The 11,264-nt window shown below is 39.9% G+C and overlaps 1 protein-coding gene across 1 annotated transcript; it reads left to right on the plus strand.

Moving 5' to 3' along the window:
• Positions 1-2,987: 2,987 nt before the first annotated feature.
• LOC125299525 lies at positions 2,988-6,327 on the plus strand. The gene is made up of 4 exons (XM_048250834.1): positions 2,988-3,894; positions 4,042-4,200; positions 4,405-4,497; positions 4,604-6,327. The coding sequence occupies exons 1-4, from the start codon at positions 3,334-3,336 to the stop codon at positions 4,913-4,915; spliced, it is 1,125 nt and encodes a 374-aa protein (XP_048106791.1). The 5' UTR covers positions 2,988-3,333; the 3' UTR covers positions 4,916-6,327.
• Positions 6,328-11,264: the final 4,937 nt, after the last annotated feature.

An 11,264-nucleotide genomic window follows, 5' to 3' on the forward strand; every position in this document is an offset into this window, starting at 1 on the left:
TTGTAGAGATGAACACTAAGGGATGAAATATAAATATGATAGACGTAATGATGAAGGAAAAATAGTAAACAAAGAAGTTCCCCTAAATGTAATAGAGAGTCCAGCATTCTGATTCTTGGCAACTGATGAGTGTGAATGTTGATTGGCTGATGTCATTCAGGTGCTGTTCAATGGTGTGAATCTTAAATGACAAATCCTAAAGCTCTAACAGGGATTTGAACACTCAACCTAAGAAACACCAGTACAAGGCATTATCCCACTGAGCCACTAACAATCACACGCATTGGGCAGTCACATTCACATGGTGAAAATGTGTTTTGGTAAACACACAAGAAAAACTCCAAGCATACATTTGACAATAAAATGAAGGGCTTTCCTGAAAGAGTACACCTGAAATCTTTTTGAAATTCTGGGGCAATTAGACATTTGTAGAGAAGAACACTAATGGATGAAATATAAATATGATAGACTTAATGATGAAGGAAAAATAGTAAACAAAGAAGTTCCCCTAAATGTCAGTGTCTCAGCATTCTGATTCTTGGCAACTAATGACTGTGTATGTTGATTGCCTGATGTCATTCAGGTGCTGTTCAATGGTGTGAATCTTCAATAACCAATAGTATTTGAGCTAGAGCCTAAAGCACTACCGGGGATTCGAACTCTCAACCTAACAAACACCAGCACTAGGCATTATCCCACTGAGCCACTGACAATCCTACATATTTGGCAGTCACATTCACATGGTGAAAATGTGTGTTGGCAAACACACAACATCAAGAAAATTCCTAGCATACATTTAACAATAGAATTAAGGGCTGTATAAAAAAAGAGTACAGATCTGAAAATGTGCACTGTTAATGGTATCCACATAATGATGGTTGTATGGTTGTTCTCCAAGGAAAAAAATGTAGTCATATAGGAATATAGGTGATATAGGAGAAATGGGCTGAGTGGTCGAACTTTATTTGGTCGATATCTCTGAAATGGAACAACAAATCCAAATTCTTTTGATAACTTTTGTGAGGCTTTGTCTAAACATTGTCTGTGAGAATTTTGGTGAAGATTTGATCATTTTTGAAGGCGGTGAAACTTTTTATGAGGTTTGGCTTTTCTCTGAAATTGTGGCAAAAGTAATCATTTTTAGAGCATAAGACCAGGGCCAAAAAGATGCATCTAAGTTTAGAGATTAATATTATGAAAGAATTTTGAGTCTAGGTCAATCTGGTAAGGAGAAATTAGCATAATTAACTTTTTTTTTCCAATAGCGCCACCTTTGGGCACAGTACCCCAAATTTTGGGTTATGGGTAGAGGGGGGTACTGGTAACCATACCTGAAAATTTGAAGAGTTTTGGAGTTACGGTTTAGGCTGCAGTATGACTTTTACAGAATTTTGGCCAAAAATGAACGGTACAGAAACAATAGCTACGCTGCCGGACCCCTAATAATAAAACAATAAGTGTGCTTGCAAGCACATTTAATAAAACTTAAGAAGAACAATAAGTGTGCTTGCAAGCACACTTAATTAATCTGTAGCCTTGGGTAGGCTTCTGCAGAAAACAATGTTGCCGATTTAATACTATCTGGCGACGTTTTTAACAGGCTACGCAATAGAGGCTTAGACAACTATGACCCACGTTTTGGTTTCGTAAATTAATTTGCCCTACTTCTTGACTGCAATGTAGAATATTATTTTTCTGTACAATAAACGAATACATCTGCTTTATGCCGCAGAATTACATTCATATTTAGCTGACTTCTGCAGACGCGCAAAAAAACACTGCCAGGCCATCCTTAAAAATATTTTTGTTTGCCGTAACCCGACCGACCCTGTCAATTTAGAACCGACCCAAATATTTATTTTTTTCCCCTTTTAGTCCGACCGACTTTTAGACCGACCGATTTTTTTTACTCTAAACAACCAATACAAATAAAATACTATTTATTTTAGTAGGCCTAAGTATTGTGAATATAAATTGCCTACATACAAACCTACAACAGAAGGCCTTCCTCGAATGCAGGCTTGCCCAAAATAAAGGCCTGTGGTTTGCGCAGCCTACAGTAAGTAGGTTAAATAACAGACCCGCCACAATGTGCGGTATGATGATTTTTTACGAGCAAGATGTTTTTGGTGCTCTGCATGTTCTTAAATAACAATGATCATCAGTAGCCTAATATTCGACCATTATTTTGTGTAAATGGGCTATGCATTGGGTTAGACACCAGGGGCCATATTCAAAAAGCCTTTTATCTTACCACTAGGAGTAGGCTACTCCTAAATAGCAATAAAAGATTTTAGCTATAGTAGTTTCTCTTATTAAGTTATTCACAAAGCCTTTCAGACCTAGGCTACTCTTAGTAAGGAAAAACTCCTGAACAGATTCCGGAGCTGAGCGCTCTAGAATCTTTGACTAACAGTCTTAAAGGAGAATTCCGGTGTGATATTGACCTAAAGTGTATTGAAACATGATACCGAGTGTGAACGTATGTCTCATAGCCCATCTCGGCTGGAAAACCTGCTTCCAGTAGCAGCAACTGGAATCCATGCATTTCCACTGAATTATTTTTGGAATCTGATCCCTTATCATACCTGTTAATTCTTACTCGTTGCTCGACTTATCGTGACTAAATTCAAGATGGCTGCAAACGCTTAAACTTCGAAGAAGATACTGTCTGTATAAATCGCCTTGTAAGTAAACTACCAGTGCTTTTTCAAAGTTCTCAATGTCTCGTTTTAAATGTCAGGGCCCTCGGAAGTCTACCAATGAAGTGTGGAGATACATTGAGCCTCGTAAATGGGTGTAAAACAGTGATTTATTTGCATGGCTAGCCCGATGCCGAAGCACCACTACTGAAAAAGCTGTTGGTAGCATCGGCTAACTAGCGCCAGATTTTGGAGTGCAGGGGACAAGCCGAGATGGGCTATGAGACATACGTTCACACTCGGTATCATGTTTCAATACACTTTAGGTCAATATCACACCGGAATTCTCCTTTAAGACTCAGTGTGGTATAGAGGGGGACTTCAGATTACAATTCATGGATCCTGATTTTAATGAATTTAACAATCTGACTTCAATCTCCGATGTCCAGGACAAAACCACCATCAAAGTAGTCTTTAATTCCTTGCCCTGCTCTGCCTTAGCTGATAGCCCAATTCCCTATTCATCTGCTCCCCCACCAAACTCTCCACATGACACCTCGTCCATTTCCTCTGCCTCCTATGACACAGACATATTGTCTTCTCCTGAGTCTACCTCAAGAGTCTTCATGGCCCCTGGTTTTTACAGTGCCCCGGTTCTCATATGATGCTGAGTTACAGTTAGGGCGGGCTAATGCTGCTTTCAAAGACACTGGAACGTTGCTGGACCCTGAAACTAAACTCTTCCATTCTTGATGGCTTGATTGAAACAATTGTTCAGTTCAAGGTCTACCTCACTGATGCTGAGTGTATGGAGGTAGCTAAAGCTCTTGTGTCTGCACACCCTTGTTTGAAAGAGCCAGGCTCAGTCAATGGATGTGATGGCTGGAAAAAGAGCTTGAAGGATAAATTAGGAAATTACAGAAACAAGCTGAGACGCCTTGGATGCCCCGAAGTTTCAGTGAATGCCTTGACAAACAAACCTGGTGACCGACGCAGCCCTGCCTACGGTGTGAAAAAGCCAAAAAAAGCCGAAGTTAATTACTTCCCAGCTTATCCACAAGGTGAATCAAAGGAGAGCCAGGAATTGAAACGAGTATTGCTCCTATCAGAGGTGGAGAAAAGAAATAATGAGGATCAGGTATCTTTGTTGATGGATCAGACTTTTGCCCACCGACATCAAGAAGTAGTCAGAGATGCACCCATGATAGCTGAATTGAAGGCGAGGTGGCCAGCACTCTTCACTCTGCGTGAGGTAAGTAAAGCAAAATCCTTTCTGTTTCACATTTTCTACAATGAAAGCTTGAAGAAATAGCTAATGAACTTGCAGAAGGTCAATAATGGTGATACTTGTGGCCAGAAAACAGTTTTCTGAGTATGTGTTTTGTTTTTTTTTCCATAGCTGTGTGCGGAATTCAAAAGGATCACCATTGTCAACTTGCAGTCAAAGTTTTTCTCCCAGCTGGATGCTCAATCTGCAAACCTGATGAAGGCATTTAGCAAGAAAAGAGGGTACCCTGGGAAGATGGCTGAAGCGCATCGTAGTACCTATATGACTGAGGTATGATAACTTTGTAAATGAGTGTGTTAAACCAGGCAATAGAGACTTGGAACATGGTCAGAGACATTCTCCGTACTTTCAATGGGGAGATTATGTTTTGATCATTCTTACTGACATTTCTCTTTAAAAGTACTATCAATAATTGTTATAGGTAGCATGGTGGTGTTGTTGCAAGGTGTGTTTGTTTTATTCTTTGATGTACAGGATTCTGGCATTGATGTCCGTCGCGAATGTGTTCTCAAGGGACTTTGTGTCTATATGAATGAAGACCCCGAGAGCTTTGTGAAAGAATACATGGTATATATTTCACAAATTATTTTGAGTTATTTTACAGTAGTACAAAACATTTTTTATTATTATATACAACATGTAATGAACACTTGAAAAAAATCTTGTGTTACAGCCAGATGATGTCAGTAGTCACACGGCCATGGCAGAGACCACCTCCATCTATGTCCTTCGACACGAGGGTGCGGAACCTGGTGATCCCCCAGAGGACGTTGGGATCCTTCTTGAGGGTGTCACTGTGCTACGGGAGCTGCGTAACGTACCATTTGCTTTTGCCATTTTCATTGCTCTTGTCTATGCTCTCAACTTGTGTTATCCGTCAGAGCATAAGTACACATTTGAAGCCCTCCAGAAGTTAGTTCTGGAGCTTGATGGGAACAAGCTCTCCAAAAAAGTTCAAGCTCTGAAAACAATTCTTGCTCGTTAAGAATCATTGGATGATCAGGCTCAATTCTTGAGCATGAATCATGAATACTTGAGCATTGTTTGTATTACCTTAAAGGTGAAGTTTTTCAGTCATTGTGTTTTGTGAGGAAATGTTCTATCATAGTGTTTCCAGAGATAGCTATGAATGCTGTAGTCAAATGTATTTTTGTTGGCTAAGGTTTTCCATTCTTGTTTTCCTGTTGAGACTTGATAAATGATTTGGCTCTATAACTAATGATTAAGAATTGTTTGCATTGTCCGGAAGGTTTTCCAGAATATCTCATCAAATGTGTGCAAAGATGACTCTGGACTTGGTAAGTCAGACTTATTTTTTTAAATATTTTTCATTTTTTTTGTCAGATATTGCTTAATGTATTTTGTTGGTTAGGCTCTGCTCTTTCAATGCAACTCTCTGAACTATACTTAGTTGTATATGTGCAACTACACAGCATCTTTACAATGTTTAATTTGATCTGTTATGTGAAAACACAAGATATGCACTTCAGTGAGCACTTTAATGTGCACTTGAACCCTTAAAACATGCAATATATAGCTCGACAATATTTTAATGCGAGTTTGCATATTGTGATTGTTTTTTTGGATGTCAGGGTCTTTCAATATAAATGTTGAATGTTGTGCACTTAAACGTTGATGTGAATCCAAGGCTTGAAATACAGTTTGTATTTTAAATAACATCTTTGTCGTCTGTTACTTGTTTTATCTTTTAGGCCAGTTAGTAAATTACGTGGGCTCCAAACCTTGCAAACAAGTTTAATGGACCCTAACAAATTAAGTTGAACTAACCAAAGTACCTTAAGTTGGACCAAAGAATTTGCTTAATGTTGAAAGTAAGTTATTTAATCATGTGGAAATACTTTCCATGATTTTTTTAAGTAAATCCAACAAATAATTTTTTTGAGTGATCAGGTGCGGCCTTAACAAGCGCCAAAGCCACGCCTACAGGCGCTCTCAGGAGCAACGGCAGCGCTCAGAGTCGTCACAGCCTCGCACCTGGCCAAAGATGACATTAAGCGTTTGTTCTTTATTCGTCTTTATTAACCTCATGTGTTTATCCCTGTGTTGATGTCTGTGGTAAACCCTTATTGTGTGTTACATGTGCGGCTGAGACTACCCCTGTGTTGCCCTTTGTAGTTATCCAATATGTTAGAGTGTGTTTGAGTCTGCCTGTCCCAAAAATTGTCCGTCCTGGCCAAAGGTGATTCTTGTCTGAGGGTGAGATTGCTACACTAGTCTGAATGTCGAGTGTGTTTCTGCTTATTGACATATATATTATATTAGCGTTCAGCACAATGATTCATGTCCAATTAATTCCCCCTGATAAGGTGCTTTGTTATACTTGTTTGTCTTCGTGATGTAGCCTATGATAAACGGCTTATGGCCAAATAGCCTATGTGACTCAGCTAATGTTAATGGCTATAAAATTCCCCCTCTTAGACAAGCTGGTGTAGCCTAAAAAATGCACTGACAGGTAGGCTACGTGTAGTAGGCTAGGCTATCGCATGATTTCATGCATACACGTAAGTGAAAACACAGCGGGAAAAAGTTTAAATACGTGATAAACCCGGAAAAAGTTGACAGGTATGTTTCGGTCCCGGTGAAGTGATTATTTGTGAGATTGTGGAAACGACAGCCTTTTCAAGGCATTTCAAGGAAGGAGTGGCATGCAAGCTCCCTAATTGACCCAGTAGGCCTACAGAAGGCATCAATAAATTGTTGGGGAGGGTCTTGCGTTTTTTCTCAATCACTTTGGAGGGTCATAGAAAAATTTCTTGCTGGCGAGGGAGGGTCACGTCTTTTTTGACTAACGCTCCCAAAACTCTTCCGGTGGCCCCTTAAATAAATAACGAACAGTCCCTTAAACAACGTAACTGAGTCACTCACCAAGAGTGTGCTAGACACTACCGTCATTTTGTATGCGTTCATTTTTGCATGTTCCGGGTTCGTAAGAAAAGATCCCTATGCACGATTGAATGGGGTTTCGGGAATCATAATAAATGATGCCCCTAACTGCTCGTGAGTCCCAGCGTGCATATCCTCTTAATAAAATCAGCATGTAGGTTGTCTCTCTCAGGACTTTAGATCTGCTATATCACTAATGAAACGCAAGCACCCACCCTATAAGTGTATTTAAATTAGCTATGTACCAAAAATGACATTTTACCGTGACTCGAAGAGCTAAACATATTATACCGGTATGACCATGGCCGGATTATCATCACCACGGGCCCCCTCCCTTCCCACATGCACGCCTGCGCACAGTTGCCTGATGGTACGCACAGTGCGTACAGCCATACACCTGCAGGCGCGCCTGACTCACTAACCCCAAAGCACAACCGGTAGGTTACAGCAGCTTTGATAACCACCGATGGGCTGCTAAGAAAATCTGTTGTTGTTTCTAGATGATACACACAGAAAATGAATTTCTGTCAATTAAACTTGTTGTCAGATTTACAGTGCAACCGGAAAGTTTTCAGACCCTTTCAAGTTTTCCACATTTTGTTATGTTTCAGATTCATCTTAAAATTGATTCAATTCATTTTTTGTTCTCATTAATCTACAAACAATACTCCAACATTCCACAATGTTTTGCAAGTTTATAAAAAATAAAGACTGAAATATTCAATTTACATAAGTTTTCCTCTCAAAGGAACTCTGGATCTCATTCTGGATCTCATTGGTTACCTGTCTGACCAAGGCCCTTCGTCCCGGATTACTCAGTTTGGCTGAGCGGCCAGATCTAAGAAGACTGTTGGTTGTTCCAAACTTTTCCATTTGAGAATGATGGAGGCTACTGTGCTCTTGGGCACTTCCAATGCTGCAGAAATGTTCTTGTATCCTTCCCCAGATCTGTGTCATCACACAACCCTGTCTTACAGGTCTACGGACAATTATCTCGACCCTTGTGGCTTGGTTTTCACTCTGACATACACTAACAACTGTGAGACCTTATAAAGAGATGTATGTCTCTCCTACTAATGCACAGTGAATTCATTTAGGCACAGGTGGACTCCAATCAAGTTGTAGAAGCATAGAGGATGCACCAGAGCTCAACTGCAAGCGTCATAACAAAGGGTCTGAATACTTATGTAAATGGAATATTTCAGTCTTTTATTTTTTTTATATGTAGCCTGGGTAATTCTGCTGCTCACTTTCTTACACTCCCGTTACGTCACTAAGTAGGGTGAGTGGGCATTGATTAATTAAGTCACCTGACATTATGGGAGCGGCCATATCTATAGGCACCTGGGGTCCTTAGGTCAGTAGCGTTTTACACCATAGACATAATATACATAGATGCCGCATCGACCGCTACTCCCTACTAGCGCTGACGAGACGTGGAGCCGCCATCTCGGTCATCCACTCCACTCAGTGTAATCTGTTTGGCCGGTGCGATGAGCTGTTCTCATTGAAATTAATCATACCTCACTGAATACTGAACAGATTTTCACACACTTTTTTTTTGCTGCAAAGGTCATACATGTAGCTATGATACAGGCCACTAGCCTGGAAACCAGACTCTCTGACTTCGCAGAGAGTCTGGCCTAGATCCATAGGCGTTGGTTTATTTCCGGGTGGGAGGGCACAGTTTGAGGTTTAAAATCACTGGAGTTCCTTTGAACCAATCACTAACAACCGGCGTTTCGTCATACAGAGAAGTTTCTCTGCAGCACGCCCATAACAAGCACGGGTGCATCTTATCAGCAAACAGTCACACGTTTCATCTGCGTAACTCTCGCCAAAATGCATCATATAGTGTTTTGTGAATGTACCCAAGTCAAACTTTCATATAAATGCATAAGTACGTCCAAAGCGCCACTTTTAAGCTTGTATGCGTTGTCGTTTTCGGGTGAAATTACCTTTTGAATGGGATTCCTATAGAGCTAATACTTTTTTGATACAATCGCGTCAAAATCGCAATTTTTCAAATACTATGAAGGCTCGAAACAACATGAAACTTTGATCGAAGTATCATCAGTGTCTCTACACATGAACTCGAGCATTGAGAACATTGTTGGTGTACACAGAGTTTACTAAAACAGAGGTTTTGAACAACTCACTTCACTCACAATGTTCTTAATCCTCGAGTTCATATGTAGAGACACTGATGATGCTTCGATCAAAGTTTCAAGTTATGTCGAGCCTTCTTAGTGTTATAAAATAGTGATTTTGACCCGACCATGTAGCCTACTAAACTACAGTTTGACTCGGGTACGTTCGTAGCCTATTTCAAGTGACAAAATCTATGACTAAAGTTTAGCTGACGATATAACATCCTACTCCACTGTGACTTCGTTCATGACACTCCTGTTAATAGGCTAAACTATTATTTACATTTGCTCAAAGATTTCATAAGTATAAGTCCTTTTCGCTCCCTACGTTGATGTATTCCAAGCGATCTGCTTCAGGGGCGGGGATGTAGTAATTTAAATATGCCTGGGTACGTAATCGCTCTCAGGGACGCCCTCTGTTCGCTGGTTGGTCGGCTGCCCAACTGCTGAAGTAAACGAGCGTGAATCAACCTATTCCAGACGGAGTACTGTAGGGAAAAGAAATCGACCGGAAGTACGTAGACAGGTCAAGGCCAGGCTAACAGGCCACATGGTTCGGCGTATTTTAATATTCATAGTGGGTTTAACAGTAATAGAATATTCTGATATATGATAGTGACCTGACGTCCGATATCAGAACTGGGAACATAATCCATGTTTGACAGCATAGACAAAACTAGTTTGATGAGTTAAATATAGTTCACAGTTGACAGAAAAGTTCCATCAAAAGCATTATTCACAGTTCACACAAAGGTTCCATAAACATTTAAGTGATATCAGTGCCATTTAGACATCTGAGGGGTATTCCAAGTAGGCCTATGTGGTTTAGTGACAAATTTGGGTAAATTGACTCAGAATAGGTTGTAAACCTCCCAGTAGAAAAGCTGTATGATACAGGAAACATGGTTGTGTGTATTTTAATATTCATAGTGGGCTTAACAGTAATAGAATATTCTGATATATATTATAAAGTGATGACATCCAATATAAAAACTGGGAACATAACTAATCCACGTTTGACAGCATAGACAAAAACTGGTTTGATACAAGTTTCCATCCATTCCATCCATAAATCCATTAACATTTTCAGTTCAGTGCCATCAAAAATAAATTGATGAACAGACATTGGTGTGGCATAAGTAAAGGAAATGGAGTAACTGGGTTCAATATCAACAGCATTTGTTAGACAAGTTTCATAAATATTGTAAAGTGCAAGTTTGTAGGTTTGTTTCTGATCCTTAAAAAACAGACATTGGTACAGTGCCAATGGGTTCATCAACAGCATCTGTTATTTACAGTTCACAGAAAGGTTCCAGCCCCAAAGAAGAGATGAAATAAAAAGGAATTTCATTGTTCATTGCAATCAGTAAAGAATCAGGGAGTGTTTTCACAAGCTCAGTGAGACATAGGTTATCGTCATGTAGTTGGTTCTATGATTTCAACAACTGGTGCATGTCATTTTGTATGTTCCCACCTTGCTAAAATTGCTTGGGTACACTTTGGCTGAGAACAAAAGTGCTTCAGACAGCAGGTGGGCAAATAAGATGGCAGAACATAGTGAAACTGGGTAAACTCCATAAAAGAGGACTGAGTCAACCAGACGATGGGAAAATGGGACACAGAGTGGTGAATGCAGGTGATGAAGGTGGAGCTCATAAATCTATTCAGTCACAGTGTAGCAGATGCCCTGCAGTACTGCAATGAAGAGCTGCACCTTCCTCAGTTCCAGGGGTGTGAGGAGACCGTTCAGTTCATTCACAGTCTCCTTGAACAAAGCAGTTGTTCTGGGGAGATACAAAATAATAAATAAATGAATGAAAAGGAATTTGAGAGGCATCTTATTCTTGTTAGGGTAAATGACATGTGAATAATACAGTGTTGGGCAAGCTACTTGGGAATTGTAGTGAGCTAAACTATCAGTTACTCTGCCATGAATAAAACACTACACAATATTACCACCCTGTCAAATGTATTAGTAACACAAACACAGCAGTAGGCTAGTTCACTACATAGGAAGCTACTTTAAATTGTGCTAATTTCACATGACAAGAAAATTGTAGCTTGTGTGGCTAAGCTACTTGATAAATAAAGAACTTGAACTATTGAAAAGTTACTTTATTCAGGAAATGGTGAAGCTAGGCCACCACCAACACACTTCGGCTACAAGTAGCAGCTAGCGATTGCCCAATAATAGGCTACAGTCTGTGCCACTTGTGTAAAATTCACCAGCCTGTATCATAGCTACATGTATGACCTTTGCAGCAAAAGAAAATGTGTGAA

Source organism: Alosa alosa, chromosome 8 (genome assembly GCF_017589495.1).
Source record: "Alosa alosa isolate M-15738 ecotype Scorff River chromosome 8, AALO_Geno_1.1, whole genome shotgun sequence".
NCBI classification, from domain to species: domain Eukaryota; kingdom Metazoa; phylum Chordata; class Actinopteri; order Clupeiformes; family Clupeidae; genus Alosa; species Alosa alosa.

Coding starts and splice junctions, on each gene's coding strand:
- LOC125299525 (XM_048250834.1), top strand. CDS start 3,334: ATGCTGCTTTCAAAGACACTGGAACGTTGCTGGACCCTGAAACTAAAC. Junction 3,895..4,041: donor CACTCTTCACTCTGCGTGAG/GTAAGTAAAGCA, acceptor TTTTTTCCATAG/CTGTGTGCGGAATTCAAAAG. Junction 4,498..4,603: donor GCTTTGTGAAAGAATACATG/GTATATATTTCA, acceptor CTTGTGTTACAG/CCAGATGATGTCAGTAGTCA.